Source organism: Lontra canadensis, unplaced genomic scaffold (assembly GCF_010015895.1).
Source record: "Lontra canadensis isolate GAN:19392208 unplaced genomic scaffold, GSC_riverotter_1.0 scaffold66, whole genome shotgun sequence".
Taxonomy (NCBI): Eukaryota; Metazoa; Chordata; class Mammalia; order Carnivora; family Mustelidae; genus Lontra; species Lontra canadensis.
This window is the reverse complement of record NW_022631060.1, coordinates 9,782,398-9,803,334: the sequence shown is the minus strand read 5'-3', so window position 1 is coordinate 9,803,334 and position 20,937 is coordinate 9,782,398. Positions and strand designations below refer to the sequence as shown.

Below are 20,937 nucleotides of genomic sequence, written 5' to 3'. Positions count from 1 at the left end.
CTGGCCCCACAGAGTGACAGGTTCCTCCCAAGAACAGGGCCTGGTAACCTGGAGAGGGGAGGCAACGGTGCCCTGTGGTGAGTGGGCAGGAAGCTAAGGCCCAGAGAGGCCAAGCCTCCAGCCCAGGGTCCCCCAGCTCCAGCGACCCAGCCCCAGGGCCGAGGAGGCCCTTGTGTGTGCCCTGGGCCGGGACAGCCCCATTGCTCGTTGCTCAGCAGCATTGACCTCCTCAGGTCCCCGAGAGGCCCCATGCAGGCAGGCAGCATCACTGTCGCCGGTGGCACTGGGCGGACAGGGCGCAGCACAGAGGGTGACAGTCTTTGTGGTCTACAGCAAGCCCGGAAACCCTATGACGTGCGGGACGTCATCGAGCAGTACTCCCAGGGCCACCTCAACCTCATGGTGCGCATCAAAGAGCTTCAGAGAAGGTGGGCACGGGGGCGGGACGGGGGGTGTGCATGGACGGGGCGGGACACGGGGTCAGGGGGTGGTGTGATGGATGCGGGCACGGCGGGGGAAGATGGATGGGGATGGGGCGGGGGTGTGTGATGGACAGGGGCATGGGCATGGGGGGGTGGGGCAGCTGGGCTGGGGGCTCCCTGGCCAGCCTGCTGCCCCCACAGAGCCACGGATACCCTCCAGCTACCCCCACCCCCACCACACCACCTGGGAGCCAGGAGGGCCAGGCCTGCCCAGGACACACCCAGTGCCCGGCATAGAGTCCTGCCCCCTGGGCTGCACCCCTGAGGCCTCCCCATCCTGGGCCTGGAATCAGGAACACTAACTAGTGGGAGATGCCAGCTTCTAGCATCCGGCCTGAAGAGTTTGTCCCCACGGAAAATCCATGGTCCCCGGGGCCTGCACAGGCTCAGACTTGCTGTACCTCTCCAGTGGGCTAGCCTGGGGACCTACCCCCCGTGTCCTAGGGTAAGGCTGGGACACTATGTCCGTTCTGACCTCAGCCAGAGGCTCAGGCTGCCCCCGACCACGGCTAACCCGCTGTAGGGATGTGAAGCCCGCTTAGCTCGGCAATGGGGCCTCACCCTGGAAGGGCCCGCTCCCCGCCAGTCTCTCTGAGTGGCTGAGGCGCCCGGCCTGGTCTTCTTACAAGGGAATGACAGGACTCGGGACACTTGCCCCGGGAGGAAGCTGAGGGACTCTGCCACTGCCCCTCGCCTCTGAGTAGCCCTCGAAAGTAGCACAGGCTTCTGGGCCTAGGAGGACCGTGGTGGGCTCAGGGCAGTGGTGGGTGTCCCCAAAAGGGGTGAGTGGCTGGTCGCCCTGCCGGGCACCTCACCTGTCCACTCACCAGTGGGCTGGGTGGGTGTGTGTGGAGCCCGGGCCGAGCACGAGCGGGTCTGTCTCCTTCCCTCCCTCCCAGGCTGGACCAGTCCATCGGGAAGCCCTCCCTCTTCATCTCTGTCTCAGGTGAGTTTCCTCATCCAGACACGCTGCCCGCACCAGACCCTTGGCCTCCCCCTCCACCCACGCCCGCCTCTCCCCATCAGAACAGGCCAGAAGGGCCTTGGAAGTGCAGGACAGGCCCACACGCCGGTGGACACCCCCCCCGCCCCGCCCAGCCAAGGGCCTAGACATGTGCTTTATAAAGGAATCTTTGGTGCATACAGGATCTCTTTAGACGGGGGGCCTTTCTAGGCCCTCAGAGATCTGAGTGTGACTTCAGGACCCCATGCAGGGCAAGTAGCCAGCCCAGACAGACCTGAGGGGCCGGCAACAGCAGCAGCTGGGCGGGAGCTATTCTCCAGCCCTGACCCCTCGTGTCCCCCGGACCGGGGCTACAGCTCCCTCCAGGGAGGACAAGGCCAGGCCGGTCCCGTGGGTCGCCCAGCCCGAGTCCTGGTGGGAGCCATGGCTCAGCGGGGGCCGGATGGCAGGGCGTTTGGCGAGGCCAGCAGGACACCGGGGGCCGGGGCGGGGGGCGCAGAACATGCAGGTCTGTGTCAGCAACCCAGCGGCACGTCCCAGGCCACTGCATCGAGGAGAAGCAGGTCTAAGTGGTTCCAGGGCCTCCCAGCACAGACAGATCAGGGTTAGGTCGTGGCACGGTCCACTGCGTGCGGCAGCTCCGAGTCCGGCAAAATCAAGGAGCAGACCTTATCCCGCAGGACCCTGTTGCTAGTAAGCACGGACCGTCCCCCGAGCTGCCAGCAGGGCTGGATGACGCGTCCCCACGACAAAGGGTAATGAAAGCCCTTGAACCCTGGCACGAGTTACTAAGGTGGGACACGGAGGCAGGAAGTGAGCACACGCTGCTCGGGAAATGGCGCCCACAGGCTCGCCCACCGCGGGGTCGCCACGACCTCCCACTCCGACAGCACGCGGCCTCCGCACAGCCCCGTCCCGCGGGTGCGCCTGCCCCCCGCCCGCAGCCCCCACGGGGAAGGCCCCGTCCTCCTGGGCCGGGTTTCGGAGGCCTCGCGGGACCCCCCCGCCCAGCCCACCCCCGCACCTCCCGGGGTTCCCACCGTGGAGGTGCTCACAAGCGGGCCTTTGACCCTAGACGGCGCCCCCCAGCCCCCGTCACCCTTCCCTCCGGGCCCCTCCCCCGCCAGCATGCGCGTCCCTGACTCGGGCACTCTACCCCGCAGAGAAGACCAAGGACCGCGGCAGCAACACCATTGGGGCCCGCCTGAACCGGGTGGAAGACAAGGTAGGCACGAGATCCCTGGGCCACGCGGGCTCCGGTGACGGTCATGGTCCTCGGGGCGGCACCCACAGCAGCTGTGGATTCTCCCAGTGGCGTCGCGAGCCGTGTGCGGGCCGCCCTGCACCCCGGCCTGGGCTCAGGGCGTGCCCTGTGGCACCAGGGCCTCCCTAACCTGGGGCTCACGTCCACTCCCCCACTCGAAGCCGATGTCGGTCCCCAGGGCTCTGGTTTGTAGGACCTCTGGTACATGGTGTCTTTACTGACAAGTGGCACCTGGTGCCCCCAGGCCCCTCTCGGGAGCGGCTAATGCTGCGCAGGGCACGGGGGACAGGGGCCGTCTACGCCGCCACCGTGTGTGCTCGGGGAATTCAGAGGTGCTGAGAGCGGCACAAGGGTGCGTCGCGGGGAGCTGGAGCTGGGACTCGAGGACCCCCATGTGGGGTGAAGACCACGCTCGGGGAGCGCTGGGCCGACCAAGGCCCCGATGCGTATCCAGGTGGGACGTGGGCCTGTGAGTCCGGGGCACAAGCACGGCCCCTCGGCCACCAGGATGCCTCCGCCGCCAGCAGGCCTGCGGGCCTCTCAGCGCAGGAGCCTCTCCCGGGGTGTCCTGGGGAGCCGAGGGGGCCTTTCTTGGGCTCAGGCCCTCCCTGTGAAATCTCTGGGGTTCAGAGGGGGCCATTATCGTGCCCGACAGCTCGTCCGTCTACACGGGCTTTATCTGAAAGTAGCTGGGAGACTAAAAATAGAGGGTTTCGCTGGGCAGGGCCTGTGTGTGCCTTTCGGTTTCCTGGGCAACGCCGGGCTCTGGCCCACTTCCATCCCCACTGAAGCTGGGCAGGCAGGGCAGGGGTGCGGCTCCCTGGGCCCCCTGGCCCGCAGCATCACACCCTCCCCACGTGTACCATCCACCTTGGCCTGGGCTGGCCGTGGGGCCTGACACGGGACGGGGCCAGGACAGGAGAGGGAGGGCCGCTGTCCAGGTACCCACCGGGGTCCTCACTTTTGGCCTGGCCAGCTGAGACTATGCAACCCCAACATCCGGCCTGCTGGAGGGTCTGGCCCCCGGGCAGTGCAGGCCCCAGCCAGGCTGGTACCTGGCCTGCTCTCGGGCAGATGGCCTGGTGGCAGATGGCCTTGTCTGGCAGGAAGAGAGCAGGAGAGGTCACGTCCCCAGGCGGCAGGTATCAGAGGCCCGGGGACCCTCCACGGAACCAGGGTATCCTTGGCTCTTCCAGTGCCTGGGACCAGGGACTCGGGGCTGGCATAATCCTCCAGGAGCGGCTGGTGGCCACCTCCGGTGCGGCAGGCCAGGCACCCTGGGGGGAGCTTCTAGACAGCAGAGGAAGCAGAGGTAGGACAGGGGATAGACCCGGGCCCCTTTCTCCAACCTGCTCACCCAGCCCTGGCCCCCGGCCAAGCAGGCTTTTGCTGACCGACCTCCACTGCTGATAGGGATCGTGGTGGCCCCTGGGTACGCAGGCCTCCCTGCCCTAGGGGACCGGGGAGTGGCCCCTGTTGCACAGCTTCCAGATGCGCTCCCCTCTCCCTGCCCTGGTGTTCGAGAGTTTTCTTATGGCTCTGCCCTCTGCTTCTCAGGCCAGGCCACCCCTTAAAGCTCAGACTAGAACCTGGTGTCCTCTGGGGATGGCAGTGGGTTGGGACAGGGTCTCCTGGAGCAGCGCCCCTGCCCAGGCTGGAGAAGCAAACATCCAGCCGCCTGTGCGGGTCTGACAACCAGGACGGCCCGGTTGGCCACGGCCGGCACGGCGGGCTGCGGTGGGGCCCCGCTTGCCTCCACGATGCAGAATTACGGACGCGCCCTCATTTCTTCAGGTCTAAACAACAAAGCTAAGTGTCTTCCAGAGTCCCTGACCTGGGGGCAAGGTTTGGGAAGAAAGGAGAGAGGAGACCACCGGACCGTGGGGGCGGCCGGGCAGGCGGGGTCTGTGCTGCCTCCACCCCCTTCTGCGGGGAGGAAGCGGTTCAGTGTGAGCCGAACCCAGCTGCTCGCAGTCTCCCAGGTAGCGCGCGAGCCGCAGCTCCGTGCCGTGTCGCAGCCCAGGCGGCCCCTCGAGGCGCTGGCCGAGATGGGCTCCACCGGCCCCGGCCCTCCTCAGCTGCTGGCCTGCGCCCCCTCAGCGACAGACCCTGGGAAAGGGCCTCGCCGGGTCCAGAGGGCACGGTGGCCCGTCCTGGGCCCCACGTTATCGCAGTCATCACTGGGGCCGTTGGGACCATAAACAACTCCAGAGCCATCCTGCTGACTGCGGGAAGCGGGAGGCAGGAAGTCCAGCAGCCACCGGCCCTCAGGGGCCCAGGAGGCCTGGACAGTGCCAGCCGGCCAGAGGCCCCGGGCCTTCCCCGACCCCACAGGGCTGGCCGAGGGCAGGGAAGGAGTCTGGCCCTCATGTGGGATGCACGGCTCTGGCCGCAGCTAGGATGGCGCTCCTGCCCCAGGCGCACGCACTCAGCTGCGGGACACGGGCTTGGAGAGGACGGGGAGGATGTTTGGGGAGTGCAGCTGCTTGCCCCCATTCTTAGGAACAGAGCAGTTCTGAGGAGCGGGAGCCTGGGGTGTTCACGTGCAGGGAGCTGCCTGGGAAAGCCAGCTCGACTTGTCTAGCGGTGCCTCCGTTTCCCTGCAAGGAGCCCCCTCCCCTTATGTGCAGGCCCGGCCCTGAAGGGGAGAAGGGTCCCAGGCACTTGCCGTTCCCAGAGCCCTTGTCACAGCTCCTGTGTGCCAGAGGGCCTCCCCCACCTCAGAGGCCCCCCCGCCTGTTCCTGGAGCACCTAGCACCCCTGTCGAGGCCTGGCCTGGCTGTGAGGACCCACCTCACTCCAGGGCTGTGACGAGCAAAACTGGCATTGCCACCCGACAGCCTGAGTTCCCCCAGCCACCCTTCTACAGTGAAAGGGAAAGGCCCTCCTCGCAGGCTTCTGTTAAAAATGCCCCGAGCCGCCCCACTCCCTCCCATTGTCCTTCTGGGAAAGAAGGACCTTCGTTCGTGCCAATAAATCCTTCCTTGCGTGTGGGGAAACTGAGCCCCAGAGAGGTTGAGCAGTGTCCCAAGGTCACACAGCGGGTCAGGCGAAGAGTTGGTCCCGGGGGGTCCGGGGGGGGGGCGCAGGCGGGTGGGAGCCACGGTGGAGAGCCGGAGGCGAGCGCAAAGTGCTTCATGAGCACGAAACCTCAGGGTCAGTTCGAAAAGAGGCCAGGTAGCAGCAGGGCAGGCCAAGCTGGGGACCGGGAGGGTTGGGACAGGCAGGAAAACCCGTGGGCTGCGTCGGCCAGAGCAGCGGCACAGACTAGGCCAGAGGGGCCTGACCAGGGCCTGGAACAGGAGCCCCGAGAACATAGGCCCCTGCTCAACCTCCTGCCCTGCAGGGGCTGCTTGGGAGGCAGGCGTCCCCTTGGCTCTCTGGGGAACCGTGAAGACGGCTCCAGCCCCCGCCCCCGTGCATGTTCTTAGCTCAGGCTGCAGGGTCGATGCTGAGCCCTGTGTGTTTTGCAAGCTCAGCTCGTCCTGCTTTTGCTGATATGAGGGGCACAGTGGGCTGGGAGGATTTCTTTCTTCTCTGTTTTTGCTGGAAATATTCATGGCTTAGAGCTGGACACAGGGAAGGCCTGGGCTTGCAGGCCCCAGTTCAGAGGGCGTGGGTGGGACGGGGCCCTCACCCCCACCATCAGACACTCCTTCCACAGTCTCTTATCCTCAAACCCTGGCCAGGCACACCTCTCTCCTGGACGCGAATGCCCCCAGCCCGGGAGATTCCCCCCAACACACACACAGCACACTGGCCCTGGACCCCCCTGCTGAGCACACGTTTGCCCCTCATTGATACCAGACAAGCCCAGTTACCCAGGACCTGGGGTCTGCCCCAGACACGGCTCCACTGCTCTGTCCTCAGCCCAGAGGGACTCCTCCATCCCCCCAGCTGCCAACTGGCCTGAGACCTGGTCATCCAACAGCCGCATCCCTGCTCACCCCCAAGAGCTACCTAGATGCCACTCACCCATCTCTCTGGCCCCATGGCTTCCCTGCTGGGTCTAGGCGTTGGTCATCTCCCTCTGTGACCACTGTCCACCTACCCATGTGGACTCCGGTCCCGCCAGCCCTTTGAAGTCTGCGTTATTTCTTAGACACAGCTGAAAACCACCTGCTCATGTTTTCTTCAGAATTTTTGCACTGACATTTCTGTGTGAGATACATACATAACCTCATTTTCCTTTTTTACACCGTCTTCATCAGGATGTGGGGTCAAATTTACATGAGCCTCCCTGAATGAGTGCAGAAGTGTTCTGTCCTTTTCTACTTTCTAGAATATTTCATATGGGATTTGGAATTCTCCCCCTCCTGAACGTTAGGTGTCATTAAAGGTAAAGCCATCCAGGCCTGGCGCTTTCTTTGTGGGAAGACCTCACAGTCTGAGTCAAGGACGTGGCAGCTATAGGACAGTGGGTTTTCTGTCTCTTCTCGTGTCAGTTTTGTTCAGTTGTATATCTAGAAATCTTTGTTTCCTCTCCGTTTTCCAGTTTACTGGCGTTATCATTTTAATGTCTGTATTATCTGTAGCTAAGTGCCAGTTGCTAATTTTAGACTTTCTAGATTTCTAAAGTGTGACTTTAAGGTTCTCCATTTTCATCTAATGACCACTTAAAGTGCATTTAATTCCAACGTCCACTTGCTTGCACACCTTTCTCATCTCCGTGATGACCTCTTGTTTGTCCCAGCAGCTCTTTCCAGCATGATTTTTGTCATTGTTAGAATTCTAAGAGTTTTCTAATTGCTCACTTGTCAGTGAAAGTGCTTGTGTGGCATCAGTCCTTTGAAATACTGTGAAGCCTTTTTTTTTTTAAAGATTTTATTTATTTATTTGACAGACAGAGATCACAAGTAGGCAGAGAGGCAGGCAGGGAGAGAGGGGGAAGCAGGCTCCCCGCTGAGCAGAGAGCCTGATGCGGGGCTGGATCCGAGGACCCTGGGATCATGACCCGAGCTGAAGGCAGAGGCTTTAACCCACTGAGCCACCCAGGCGCCCCTTTACCTTTTTTTTTTTTTTTTTTTGCTTATAGATATCCAATGGCCTCAGCACCTTTTGTTGAGAACACTGTTTTCCACATTGACTTGTCGCAGCACCTTTGTCAGAAATCAATGGAGCGTACATATATGGGTTTGTTTATGGATTCTCAAGTCTGTTATGTCTGTATGCCCATCCTCAAATCCGCATTACACCATCTTGATTATTGTAGCTTTATAGCGTGTTTCGAAATCAGGTAGTGTGAGTCTTCTAAGGTTTTTTCCTTTCTTAAATTGTTTTGCTCATTCTAAGTCCTATGAATTTTTCTACGAATTTTAGAATCATCTTGTCAGTTTCAACAGAAAGGAAGAAAGAGAGAGAGAGAGAGGGACGAAGGAGGGAGGGGAAAAGAAAGCTGGGATTTTGATAGGGATTGTGTTGAACCTCTGGATCTATTTGGGAAAAACTGACGTCTTCTAACCCATGCGCACGGCTGGGGCACACCGTTCAGTTGGTCTGCATCTTCCAGTGATGCCATCTTTGGCGTACAGTTCTCACACAGCTTTTGTTAAATTTACTCCTAAACATTTTATGACTTTGGTGCTATTGTTAAGGGAACTGTTTCCTTCATTTCATTTTTTCATTGTTTACTACCAGTGTCTGAAAATACTATTAATATTTTATGTCAAACTTGGAAAGTATGACTTTGCTGTTATTAACTTCAGTAAGTTTTGTTGTTATTGTTGTTGATTCCTTGGGATTTTCAACATATAGAATCACGACAGGTGTGAAGAAGGGCACACCTGCCCTTCCCATCTTCCTTCCCATCTGGGTGCCTTTAACTTCTCTTCTTGCCCATTTATGCTGCCTTGAACACCCAGGGAAATGTTGACTAGAAGTAGCCAGGCACTGTCGAATTGAGAAAATCACTCAGTGACTCCCTGTCCGGTGTGCTGTTAGCTGCTGGTTTCCCATGGGTGCTCTTTATTAGGCTGAAGTTTTTTCCTTCTGCTCTTGGCATTTTCAGAGTTCTTATCATGAATGGATATTGGATTTTCTCAAATGCCCATTCTGCATCTTTTGAGATGGTCAAACGATTTTTATCCCTTACGCTACTAATGTGGTGTAATAACCAGTTTGGGGGGGTTAAATGAACTTTGCATTTCCCACTTGGGCGGGGTTGATCGTCTCTTGTACACATTGCCATGTTCAGTTTGCTAACATTTTGTTAAGAATATATCTATATTCATAAAGGATATTGGATCTAGTTTTCTTGTGATTTTTTTTTCTGATTTTGGTGTCCGGTTTTTAAATTCTTTTATTTTCAATCCTTTATATGCATTTTGGATGTCTTTTGCCAACACTTAATGGCTGAGAAGTTTGGTTTTTTTTTAATCATTTAACACATTTATACTTAAAGTAATTTCTAATCTGTTTGGATTGACTTCTAGCAATGTATATTGTGTTTTCCTTTCGTACTAAAATTTTTAATGTTTATTTTGCTCCATGTGTTGGGTTGAGTACCGTTTCTCAGTCTGATTTTTTTCCTACTGGTTTTGAAGTTATATATTCTATTGTCATTCTTGTAGATGTCAACCCAGAACATTTTAAATGGATGTATAACAGTTAATTGCTACTTTACCCACATCTGTAATAAAAGGACGTTAGAAAACTTTAGACTCAATCACTCCCCCGCTGACTTACAGTCTTTGTTGTTGTATATTTTAGCTCACTCATGTTTATTTTTTTAGCCGAATGATTCATGAATAATAATGCTTCAGACAATCAGTATGTGTTTAAACGTACTCGCCTATGTTACCTCTTTCGTCACTCATCATTTATTTTTCATCTCAGATCTTACATCTGGAATCACTTTTTTCCCAGCTGATGTATTTATTAGAATTTCTGTCTCAAAAATCAGAATCTCTTCGATTTTATTTAATTTTTTTTATGACTTCTTTTGCTGTCGTTCTTAAAAAATATTTCCACTGGGAATACAGTTCCAGGCCCTAGGTTACCAAAATGGTTTTCTCTCCGCACATTGGAAATATTATCCAACTGTTCTTTGGCGTATCCAGCTCATCCTGAGAGCAAAGGTGAAGCTGAGTGCTTCCTCCTCAGAAGGCAGCACGTGTCTTCTCTCTGGCCGCTTCGTAGATCGCTCCTATGGTTCTGGTCTTCTGCATTTTCACTGCAGGGTCTGCATGGAGTTTCTCTTGTTGGTTCTCTTTGGAATCGGTGAGTTCCCTTCATCTGTGGTTCGGCGTCCAACCTGAGTTCGGAATTACTCTCTGTCATTAGCTCTTCAGATCTTACTGGACGCTGAAAGATAATGAGCTCCTGGTATCCTTCTGGAATTTTCATGAGGCCTGTGGCAGACCCTCTCCCTCCCCACCACATTCCTTAACCTCTTGTACTAAAATCAGATTGTCTCTGTATACTGTCTTCTGGATGACATCTTCTGGTCCACCTTCCAATTCACTAATTATTTCTTCAGCTGTGTCTAATCTGCCCTGTCCAGGGAATTTTTAATTTCAATTATTTTTCTATTTATGAAACTTCTTTTTGGCTCTTATTCATACCTGATTGGTCATTTTTAATAGGCTTTCTCTTTACCTGTGTATTTAAACTTTAAAAAATCTTGAAATGCATTGAATGGGGCTTTTTTACATTTTGTTTCTATTAATTTTCCTATCTCTTTGTGAGTCTGCTTCTCTGGTCTTTGTTTTTTCTGACTGGTTTTCATTCATGGTGTTTCATTGCCTTTCAGGGTTTTGTTTCTTTAAAATCAGAAGCTTATATGTCCTAAAATTTATCTGTGGGTATTCCTAAGGCCTAGCGGAATTGAGGGTCTCAGGGGGAATCTATGGCTCCTGCTTCCTTTGCTGTACATGTTGGAGGGGGGGTACTACCATGCTGGACTTCAAATTCTAAGCTCAGAGTTTTCTAGAAACACACCCAGGAAGGGTGTGTTTGGGCTTCCAAGCTGAGCATGGATGCGATTTCTCGGAGCGAACATTGTTCCACTGCCCTTAGCCTCAGATGGTTCTCTTTACAGCCTTTTTGGGAAGTCGGTTATTTCTCACTGACCCTCACACCGAACAGAGTCCTTTGAAGGTCCCAGCTTCATGTAAGGCTGCACGGCGAGACTCCCCACCTTGGGCAGGCCCGGCCTTGGATGCCATCCGTCACCTGTGAGAGTCATGTTTGCTCAGCTCATCAGGTGTCTTAAGGCACCTCTTACATCTGTGGCTTCCACTCTCGCTGTACTTCTAGCCTCTGACCTCCTATACCTCCTGCTGAGCTCATCAACGCCAGCGAGTGTCTCGCCAGCACACGATCAGACAAGCTCTCATCCTCGCACAGTGGGCAGAATCAGGATTTTGAAGACAGGATTTTTCTGGGAAGCCTGCGTCTCTTGGTTGTAGCATCCCAGCTCCGCATGCTGGTCCCCAACTCTGCTGCTTTCCGTTCCCCCATAACTCTGGGAGTGACTGGGTGGTAGTGACAGGTCTGGTTTATGCTGGTCCCTGGGGTCTCAGTCGTAAGTGGATCTCATGCTGGAGCTCCATGGGGTCTGGGTGGGGCTGCCAGCCCTCAGCAGGCTGGACTGAGAAAGAACCACTTCTACAGCCTCTCCACCCCTCAGAAAGGGGGGAATCCCCCCACTAACTTGTACTGAGGCCCCCTGGCCTAGTTCAGCTAAGGGCCTCTAGACTAGGGACCAGCAAACTGGGGCCTCAGGGCCAAATCTCGGGCCGGACCTGTTTTCACATTAAAAAACAAGAATAAATAAATAAGTAAATTCTAAAACAGAACTCAGAGCTTGAACGGCCTCCTCATCTGTGATATTTGCAGTCTGGCCCCTTACAGAAAAGTTTGCTGACCCCCCAGTCTAGGCTGGGGTCGTCTGGTAGAAATCTAGTGGAAACCACAGATACAACCTAACATTTCCTAATAGCGATAGTCGAAAATATACAAAGAAATCGATCAGATTCACTCTAACCATCTATCTTATTGAACCCGGGAGAGTGAAAATATTATCACTTACGTATATAGTAAATATGAAAAGAATCGTTGGGATGATTGACATTGTTTGCTCAAATGCTGGGTGTGTCTCACACTCACCGTGCATCTCAGTTTGGATGCCGTGTTTTCCTAAGAGCTACTCGGTCTGCGTTTAGATACAAAACGTGCAGTTAAAAAAGGAGAGTCTCTTACCTAAGTCATTCCAAACATCCTTCAAGTTTTCCCATCCCTGAATTGGGGGTCTATATTTAAATTTAAATTTGAATTCGCTTAACTTAAATCCAATTAAAATTCACTTCCTTGGTTTCACAAGTCGCACATCAGCTGCTCCGGGACCTTGTGGGCTGCTGAGCGGTGATCGCACAAGGCTGCTCTCGTGTGGCGCCCCAGCACCCAACCCACGGGGGGAACACCTGCTGAGCGGTGCCCAGCACAGGCAGACGAAGGCCACCTCGTAAGCCCCGACGTCCCCAGCACGGGCAAGTCCTTGCGGGTCCCTCAGCTCCCACAGGACGTTCCCTGGATTCCCTCGTTCGAGCCCCCGGAGCCTGTGACCCACGCCTCCCTGTCCACTGCCTGCCTGGGACTCTGGTCCTCCCACCACCTCTGTTCCCCAGCGGCCAGGCCTCCCCCGACTCCCGCTCCCAGGAGGCCACGTCTGCAGGCTGCTCGGGAGGCACCAGGCACTACCCTGGGCTCCATCGTCCCCCTCACCGCCAGCTCCGGCTGGCCGCACCAGAAGTCGGGCGTGGGGGGGCTCCCCTGACAGCCCTGCCCCCCCGGCCCCGTTCAGAGTCCCCCCACTTTCCTCTGCCCCTCCCCCTCCCCCGCTCCCCGCACTGGTGACTGGCTCTTGAGTGACAAGGCTGTAAACAGGCGAAGGCTGGGCTCTGGCTGATCAAAGGGCCCCCTTCAGAAGCCTTCATTAGCTGCTATTCTGGGAACTGGTTATTTTAAGGTTAGTGTATTTTTTCTTTCCTGAGGAGCCGTCTTAGTGGACGGCGAGGGCCTGAGGTGCGAGCTCTTCAGTCAAGCCACACAAGCCGTGTTTTGTCTAGGGTTTCAAAGATAAACCTGTAACGAAAGCGCCGGTAGACGCTGAGCGCCACTACCCCCCTTCCCAGGCCGGGGCGGGCGGGCCGGCCGGGGGGTCCCGCACCCCGCGAGCCGTGAGGGGGAGACCTGGCGGGGCCGGGGCAGCCGCGCTCCTGGCGGGGACCTGAGGTCAGAGCCCTCGGGGCCCCTGGGCCGTCGTGCCAGGCCTTTTGTGGCCAGGCCCAGGGGGCTTCTTCGGCCCACAGTCTCCCAAAGGAGGCTGCCCACCCTCCACTGTGGCCGGGGTGGCAGTGGGCACACACCGACGCCACCGTTTAGGAAGGCTGCGCTGTGCTGGGGGGCACCCCGGGCCTCGCCGGAAAGGAGCGGGTCACGGTGCCATGGAGCTCTGGAAAGGAGTCTAGCGCCGTGTGCTCCCACTAGAGAATCCTGTGCCCTCGCGGCTCCCGTGCCCACTCCGGGGATGGCGGAGCACTGGGGTCTGGGGGTTTCACGGGGCACACTCAGCACAGCCCGGTTTGTAGGAGCGGGACGGGCGGGGGGATTGAGCAAACAGAGGCCCCCCCCAGCGGCAAGAGGGACCTACTCACGAGCTGCTGAGGAAGATGATGAGGGCTGGGATAATGAAGGCGTGTGGCCCCCGACGGAGGTGGGGAGGACGGCACGTACCCGGCGGGGCTGCAGGGTGGGGGACTGGGGGGGCACCCGTGCGCGCCCATGAGATGCTCCGTCCTTCCTTGGCCAAGGTCGAGATGCCCCTTCCAGGCCGGGTGCGCCTTCCCAGGTGCAACCTCCCACTCTGGGGCTCTGTCCTTTGTCCGCGGGGGCTGCTCGCCCACCAGGACCAGGGCTCCAACCCTCCACTCCCCTCTGCAGGCCTCCAAGTTCCCTCTAGGGCTTGGAAGTGGGTCTAGACATTCCCCTCAGTCCACAGGGGCCTGGCCTCCTCCAGGCGTGAAGGCCAGCCCAGAAGGGACACACTCCTGGCCTCCGCTCCACCCCGTGGGGGAGATCGAGTCACTGGCCCTTCCCAGAGGAGTTTGGGGAATGGAGTCCCAGCAGGGCAGCCCTTTTCCAGCCACGTGATGGTAGGAGCAGGGACCTTTGGAGCCGTCCGTGAGTCAGGACATCTGTCTGACCATCCATGGGCTCCCAGGGGCGGCAGACTCACCCACGCCTCAGGCCTGCCCACCTGAGTGCTGGCCTCCACGGCCACCTGCCCTAACCCACGCACAGTTCATTGCAGCAGCCCCTCTGCCCCTGGCAAGGGCCTAAGACAGCCCAGCCCCCAAGGGCCCTCATGCTGGGCGTGGTTCTATAGCTCAGGTCCCCAGCAGGGTTAGAAAACACCCAGGAGACAGGCCGTGTGGCCCTCCAGCGTGGACTGGCACCCAGCAGGCAGCCATAGGCACACTTGCACAAAACAGATAAGAGGGGCCGATGGGAGGGGCTGTGGTCAGCTGCGGGGTCCGTCCTGTCGTCTGAGCAACTCCTCGCATCACGCTCAACCCCGTGGTCCAGGCAACGGGGCCGGCACAGGAGGCCGACATCTGAAGGGAGCCCCTTCACGGAGGTCAGAGGAGCGGGAGAGGCCTTGCGACCAGGGGCATCAGGGTGGCCCGGTGCAGACAGGCCCAGTCACCCGGGGGACTAAATCGCTCTCACGAAACGAAAGCACTGGTCAGGGCGGCCTCTGAGGGAGCTGCCAGCGTTCTCGGCCTTTCCCCCCATCAGGGTGAGGCCGGAGCCCCCGACAGGATCTAAGGGGTTTGGCCGCCAAGGGGCCATGGTTGTGGGACGGAGGTCAGAGCTGGCCTGGACCCGGACCCTGGAGTGCACGTCAGGGCTGACGCCCAGGGCAGCATATTGGCCAGAATGAGCCCTGGGCCTCGTCGGACACGAAGGCAAGAGGCGGGAAGGCTGACCTCACTGTCAGTCCATGACTGACCCCAGTCCACTCCCTCCTGGCCAGCAGGAGCAGATGCCCCTTGGCTGCCCAGTAGGGACTGTGATTTCTGGCTGTTGAAGTCTGCTTCTGGCCCTGAAAGGCCCACGGGGACCAAAGAGTCTCACCTGTGCATGGACGGAAAGGTCTAGAACACCTGCCGTCCCTCAACAGCGCACTCGGGCACAGGCCCTGGGGCTCGGGGTGTTCTGTGGAAAGCCGAGACCCCCAGTATGACCTGCACCCAGCAGCAGGTCCCTCTCTCTGGGAACCCAGGGCCATGGTGCCCGGGCATGGGCCTGGAGGAGCCCATGGGGAGGTGCCCAGGGCTCACGGGGCTTGTTGCTCTCTGAGCCTCAGTTTCCCCCTCCATCCGTGGCCTGGTCTCCCGTGATGCCCAGGAGGCCAGCGCCTGCCCAGAGCACTGCCAACAGTGAGGCCGTCTAGCTGCCTCCAGGGCTGCGTCTTTTCACCAAATTTATGGACCCAGAGCCTTGTCCCTCCCTGCTGTCCTGCCTCAGCGGGGGCAGAGCCAGGACCTGAGCCTGGCGGCCAGGCTCCCACGCACACATCCAGATTCCGGTTGACTGATGGTTCAGGCCTCCCACTCATGGGTGGGAAGCCCCCAAGGACCTTCCCATCTCCCCTCCCCACCTTACAGAGGACAAAACCCAGCCTTCCCTTTGCACCTGTGCCTCCAGCGGCTGGGTTCAAGCCCTACCCCCTTGGCTCACCAGCCATGAGAACCAGTGAGTCACACCAGGGCCTCTGTAACCCCATGAGTCAGTCAGTGGAGAGGGTGACATTAGTGCTACTGGGCCAAGCGCTACGGAGAATTCCTAAGTGGAGCCGCATCCGCACCTGACGAACTTCACGTGCAAAGGCCCTGTGGTGTGGGGAAGTACAGCAAGTTCCGGGACCAAGGAACCTGGGCATCTGATGCAGAGCTCCGGGAGAGTGGGCATGAGAGTGGACTGGCCATCGGGCAGGGAGTGGTGCTCAGGGGCCAGTCCGGGAGTTCAAGCTCTGCTCTGACCCCATGCACTTCTGGGCCTGAGCCTCAGTTTCCCCAGCTGCACCACGGCCTGTTGTTTCTGTGGCTTTGGCAGTGGCTGGGAATTGTTCTTTCCTCCACACCTCCCTCCCTCTCTCCTGGGCGTTTCCCTTCCGGTCTGCCCAGGACGATACTGCCCTCCCCCCACCCCTCTACCCCCCACCCCTCCCACCGCCCACAATGAGGCCTCTCCTGAATGACTCTATTTATAGGCTGCAAATATTGGCCAGAAAGGAAATTTACATTTTTTTGAAAAAACGGAGCTCCGGTCCGTGTGAGCTTGCGCGCATTGACTGAGAAAGGCCCGGGGCAGGGAGCGGCGGGCAGAGACGGCGTGCGGGCCAGCAGGCGGTGGGCGGCAGCACCCGCCGGGAGAGCTGGGGTGGGCAGGCCGTCTGCGGGGGCCCAGGCGTGAGGGCGGCCGGAGCCTCGTCTCTGAGGCGAACCCTGCCCAGCCGCCTTGGCCGACCTCAGAAAAACATGTATTTTGATCAAAATGGGCCCTTTTTTAAACTGGTCACCCTGCGGGTCAGGGCACAGCCTGCCCCCAGCCGGTCCTGCATATTAAGCAGTGGCTTGGTCACCACCAAAAATAGATGTCCCAGCCCAGAGGCAGGGCTGTCCCGCCGCCCAGAGAGGGGGCAGCGGGCCCAGGCCCCGGCGTGTGGGCCCCGACGGCTGGCCGTGGGGAGCCCATGCCCGGCACTCTGGGGGCCACCGCCCCGCGGGGTCCCAGGGCCAGGCCAGGGGCAGGATGTGAACGTCGGGGAGCATCCAGGGCTGGGACCTGGGTGTCGGCCACGGTGGCCTGGGCCTGGTGGGGCCCGAGCGTGGCCCTGGCCCGCGGGGCGGGGCGGCAGGTGGACGCCAGCAGGTCCCCAACCGCAAAGCCACATGCAGCGGGCAGCAGGCGGCCTCCCCACCCCGCACGGGCCTCCGGCACCCTCGGCCTGGGGCTCCCCTTCTCCTCAGAGGCCGAGTCCACAAAATGGCTGACAGGGCCCTCCAGGCCGGGCCGCGAACGCCGGGAGTCGCCGCGTGGAGCTGGTGTTTATTTTGCCGAGCGAACGGCCTTTCGTTGCCCGGGTTCCGAGCGCTCCAGAGGCAGATGGAAATTTTTGTGGATTGAACACGGGGCTGAGGCGCGCTGGGCTGTTTGGGTTGGCAGCGCGCTCCCTCCCCACCCCGTTCCTCATCCGCTGCTCCCGCCCTCGTCACCCGAGCATCCATTCATGCCTCTGCTCCCGGTCCCCTCCCCCTTCCTCCACTCCCAGCCCTCGATGCCCACCCTCCTCCTCCTGCCTTGGGGCGGCACTGGGGGGGGGAAGGGGGCATGCTGGCCCAGAGCAGGGCAGCCTCGAACCAACCCCCCCAACAAGTTGGGAAGAGCCTGCAGGATGCGGGAAGATGGAGCGGACAGGCCGGCTCCTTGGGGCCCTTTTCGGACAGGGGGCCCCTCTGACCTCCAGATCCTCCTCTGTGAAATGGGAGCCGTTGGACAGACAAGGCAGACAGTGTGTGCGGCAAGCCCGTGGGTCCGGCGCCAGGAAAATGCTCAGCACACAAGGCCTGTCATGGGGCCTTCTCCTGAGGAGGCAAAAGTCACCCAGGTTGCATGAGGGGCTTTATACCTCCCTCCCACTCGAGAGAAACCCTCTGTGTCTAGGTGGACCTGGGCCTGCTGATCTGCAGGAAAGACCTTGGGGACAAGGGAGCAAGGCGTGTGGGTATCTAGGGGAAGAATATTCTGGGCAGAGGGCACAGCCCGTACAAAGGCCCTGCGGTGGGGCTGTGCCTGGTTGTCTGAACAGGAGGCAAGCAGCAGTGTGGCCCGACCCGTGGGTTGAGGAGGAGACTGGAGGGTGAGGGGCACATAGGTAAAGGGCTGGGCTGACCGTCAGGCCCTGGGAGCCACCAGAAGAACCCGGGACGTCGCTGGGGGGAGGTGGGAGTCTTCAGGGCTGAGCAGGGCAGAGAGCTGACTCTCATGTTTAGCTATGGTTCTTGGCTCATTGAGAAGAGCCCATACAGGGGCAAGTGTGGCTGCAGGCGGACCTGTGGGGGCCAGTGTGCCCCCTCCCACCCCTCCTCTGTGCCCACTGCCACCAACCCCGCCCTGGGATACAGGCCGGTCAGCGTGCACAGCCCCCGCTCTGTTCCCCGCCGGCCAGGAGCCACAGGTCAGGTCTCACACATAAAGAGCCATCTGTGTGGGCAGCGAGGTGGCCGGCCAGCCTGCCGCCCGCACAGGGACACTCTATCCAGCAGGGCCCACACTCCCCCACCCTGCTGGACCACCAGCACCCACCCCCTGGCAGGAGCTCCTCGGGGCAGTGTGAGGCCCTGGCCCGCGTTACTGACATCCGGGTGACCCTCGTCACCTGGCCGCTCTCAGCCCCAAGAACCAGAGCAGTGAGACCCGGCAGAGTGCCACTGGGCACAGCCTGGGCACAGCCTGGGCACAGCCTGGGCACAGCCGGCAGACACACGGGGTCTTGGTTTTAAGGCTTTGTGACATTACCTTTTTCTAAGAAGGGTCGCATCCAGACACCTGGTGAAAATCATGTTAGCAGCTCCCCGAGAGTATTTTCTCAGCCCCGAACCATGTCCAGAACCCATGGGTGTCCTAGAAATTGAGGCCCCTCTGGTCTGGACTGGACAGAGGGACTAGAAGTCATGGGAACAGAAAGTAGAGAAACCAGGAAAGGAGGCATCTTGAACCCCTGCAGGCGTGCGCGCGAGCTTCTGTTCCTTGTATGTTCATTGGGCACCGACTACAAGCAGGGTTTGTCACCAGAGTGGGACAGGCTGATCTCTGCCCCATGGAGCACACAGTCCGGCAGGCAGACTAGGGAGCGTTCAGCGGGTCAGGGGCCTGGAGCCACAGGAGGGAATGAGGCGGAGGGTGGCGTGGGGTGGACGAGTGGCTTATGCAAAGGCCCTGGGGCTTGGGCTGGATGAGGCTGAGAGCAGGTGAGTTCTGCAGCCACCACCCTCTGAGCCATGCCTGTGCCACACCTGTCCCTCCCAAATTCCTCTCTCCTGGTGGTGGAAACTTGGGGAAGCCCACGTACTGCTCTCCTTTAAAGGCAAGATGATGCCCCTGGGCAGGCAGAGGGCCCTGGGAAGGTGTGACTCAACACACCCTGGAGAGTGGCAGAGGGCAGGAGGGAGGGGCCAGGCAGGTCACCTCCCGCTCCCACGGCTGCTCGGCTAGCCAGCACACAAGCCAGCTTACCGTGCCCTGCTCCGTCCCGCTGTCTGCTCTCCCTGCCCCCTGGGGGTGTCGTGGACCGGGCAGAAGCAGCTTGCACAGGAGGGGAGGCTCTGTGCCCTTTGTGGGGCTTCTCTGTGCTGGGGGCCGGAGGAGGAGCGGGTCCCGCCATCGAGGGTTGTGCCACTCGCCGGGGACACCACCGACAGGGCCTCGGGGGATCGGGTGGACTGGCTTCTCTGTCCCCTTCCGTCTCCATCTGTTCCCAAAACAGGAGTGCCACGGCCCAACCAGCCTGCCCGTCTTTGCAGCAGCACCTGGGGACAGCCAGAGCTGAGAACCCTCGGGCACAGGTGGGCACCACAGAGCAGTCCCCTGGCCCAGGCCAGCTCCCCACCTGCTGGTCCATGCCACCCCCAGTCCAGGCCAGCTCCAGCAGACCCTCAGACACTACCACTGGGGTTTACTTGGGCTTTGACCAGAGTCATTGAGGTCAGAGCACTGCCCTGCTCCTGCCAGCTTCAGGCTTCTTCTTACCACGGTGACCCCCAGCCCCCCTGGCCTCAGAGCCAGCCACAAGGAAAACCACCTGATTTCTGAGTTCCATAAATCCCAGGGAGCCTCTCTGTCCCTCACTGCTGAGGAACGTCCACGTGCTGGCGCCACCCAGCAAAGCCACATGTGGCCACTGCCTCATCTTCTCGATGGTCCCCGGGAGGGCCTTGAGTGAGGACGCAGCCTGGCCCCCTGTCCGGCCCGCCCATGGGCTCCCTACCCAAACCACACCTTGCACAATGACAGTCACTCTGCACTCAGCGGGCGAGTTGGGGAGATGCCCCCCGCCTTCCTCTCCCTGGGCCTTCCCAGCGCGTCCCTCCGTGGCCCATCCCAGCCTGAGGAACACCCCTTGTTCCCGGCTTTCTCTCCACTGGGTTTGCCATCACAGCCCTTTCCCACCACAAAGGAACTGTCCCTCCGGCCTGTGGCTCCCCGGCCCAGACTCGGGGCTGCCCATCCCCCTGCCTCTGAGCTGAGGCCCCCCCATAATGGGCACCTTGAGGCATGGGGCAACAGGCAGGCCTTGCAGGTTCCCTGGGAAGCTGAGGGCCTGTTCCTGTCCCCACATGAGCCCATGGCTGCACTGTCCCTACACACAGCCCCTGACAGACATGGCCGCAGCCGGACATGAGAACAGGTGCTGACCTGAGAGGCCTTCCTCTGGTCGTGAATGGTTCCTGTATGGGGCCGGCTGGTGCCTGTCCCAGACCTACCCCTCAGGGCATGGGAGAGACTGCCGTGCCCGGCTGGTGGCGGGCGGTGGCACACCATCCCACGGGGCCATGTGGCACATTGTTCTGACCTCACCAGGGCTGTCCCCATCATCCTGGGATTTATGAGGACTCCGCCTGCAGCCCTGAGTCAGGCCATGCCAGGCAGGCCCAGAGAGGCCCGACAACACCTCCCCAGTGGGGACCTGTGACTGCGGACGGTCCCTCTTCTCCTGCATCTCCCACTGGTGGGCAGGTGGGCAGAGCTCTGTACCGTGATGCTGGGGCGGGCGGGAGGGCGAGTGCACACCAGGGACGGTCTGACACTGGCTCCGGTCTTCCCCTAAATCCCCCACCCAGAGCACCCAGGGCTGAGCCGAACCCGCAACTGCTGCCCGTACAGCCCAGCCTCCTCCCTGCCTGCCCTCGGCCCTCACACTGGGCCCCAAGGGCCTCCCCTGCGCACCTGTGACCACACTATGGCGTCTCGAAGGCTCTCCTCGCCCTCTCCATGGGGCCAGCTCCTGTTCCTGCAGGCCTCCTCGGCTCTGGCCCTGTTCTTGGGCACTGGGGGGCTTCTCACACCCAGTCTTCGCCTGTGCCGAGCCCAGCTCGTGGTGCTCTGTGCGTGGGTGCGGGGTGAGCAATGGGGGAGCCGGGGGCGCGTGTGCCGCCTGCCCT

General features: G+C 59.6%; 1 protein-coding gene across 2 annotated transcripts in view; it reads left to right on the top strand.

The window, feature by feature from the left end:
• Positions 1-20,937, top strand: part of KCNQ1 (potassium voltage-gated channel subfamily Q member 1) — a 305,399-nt gene that overhangs the window by 237,000 nt on the left and 47,462 nt on the right. For both annotated transcript variants that reach the window (XM_032879756.1, XM_032879758.1), the window contains exons 13-15: positions 334-428; positions 1,382-1,428; positions 2,610-2,671. In XM_032879756.1, the coding sequence (XP_032735647.1) occupies positions 334-428; positions 1,382-1,428; positions 2,610-2,671 (204 nt within the window). The remainder of the gene's footprint in view (positions 1-333; positions 429-1,381; positions 1,429-2,609; positions 2,672-20,937) is intronic.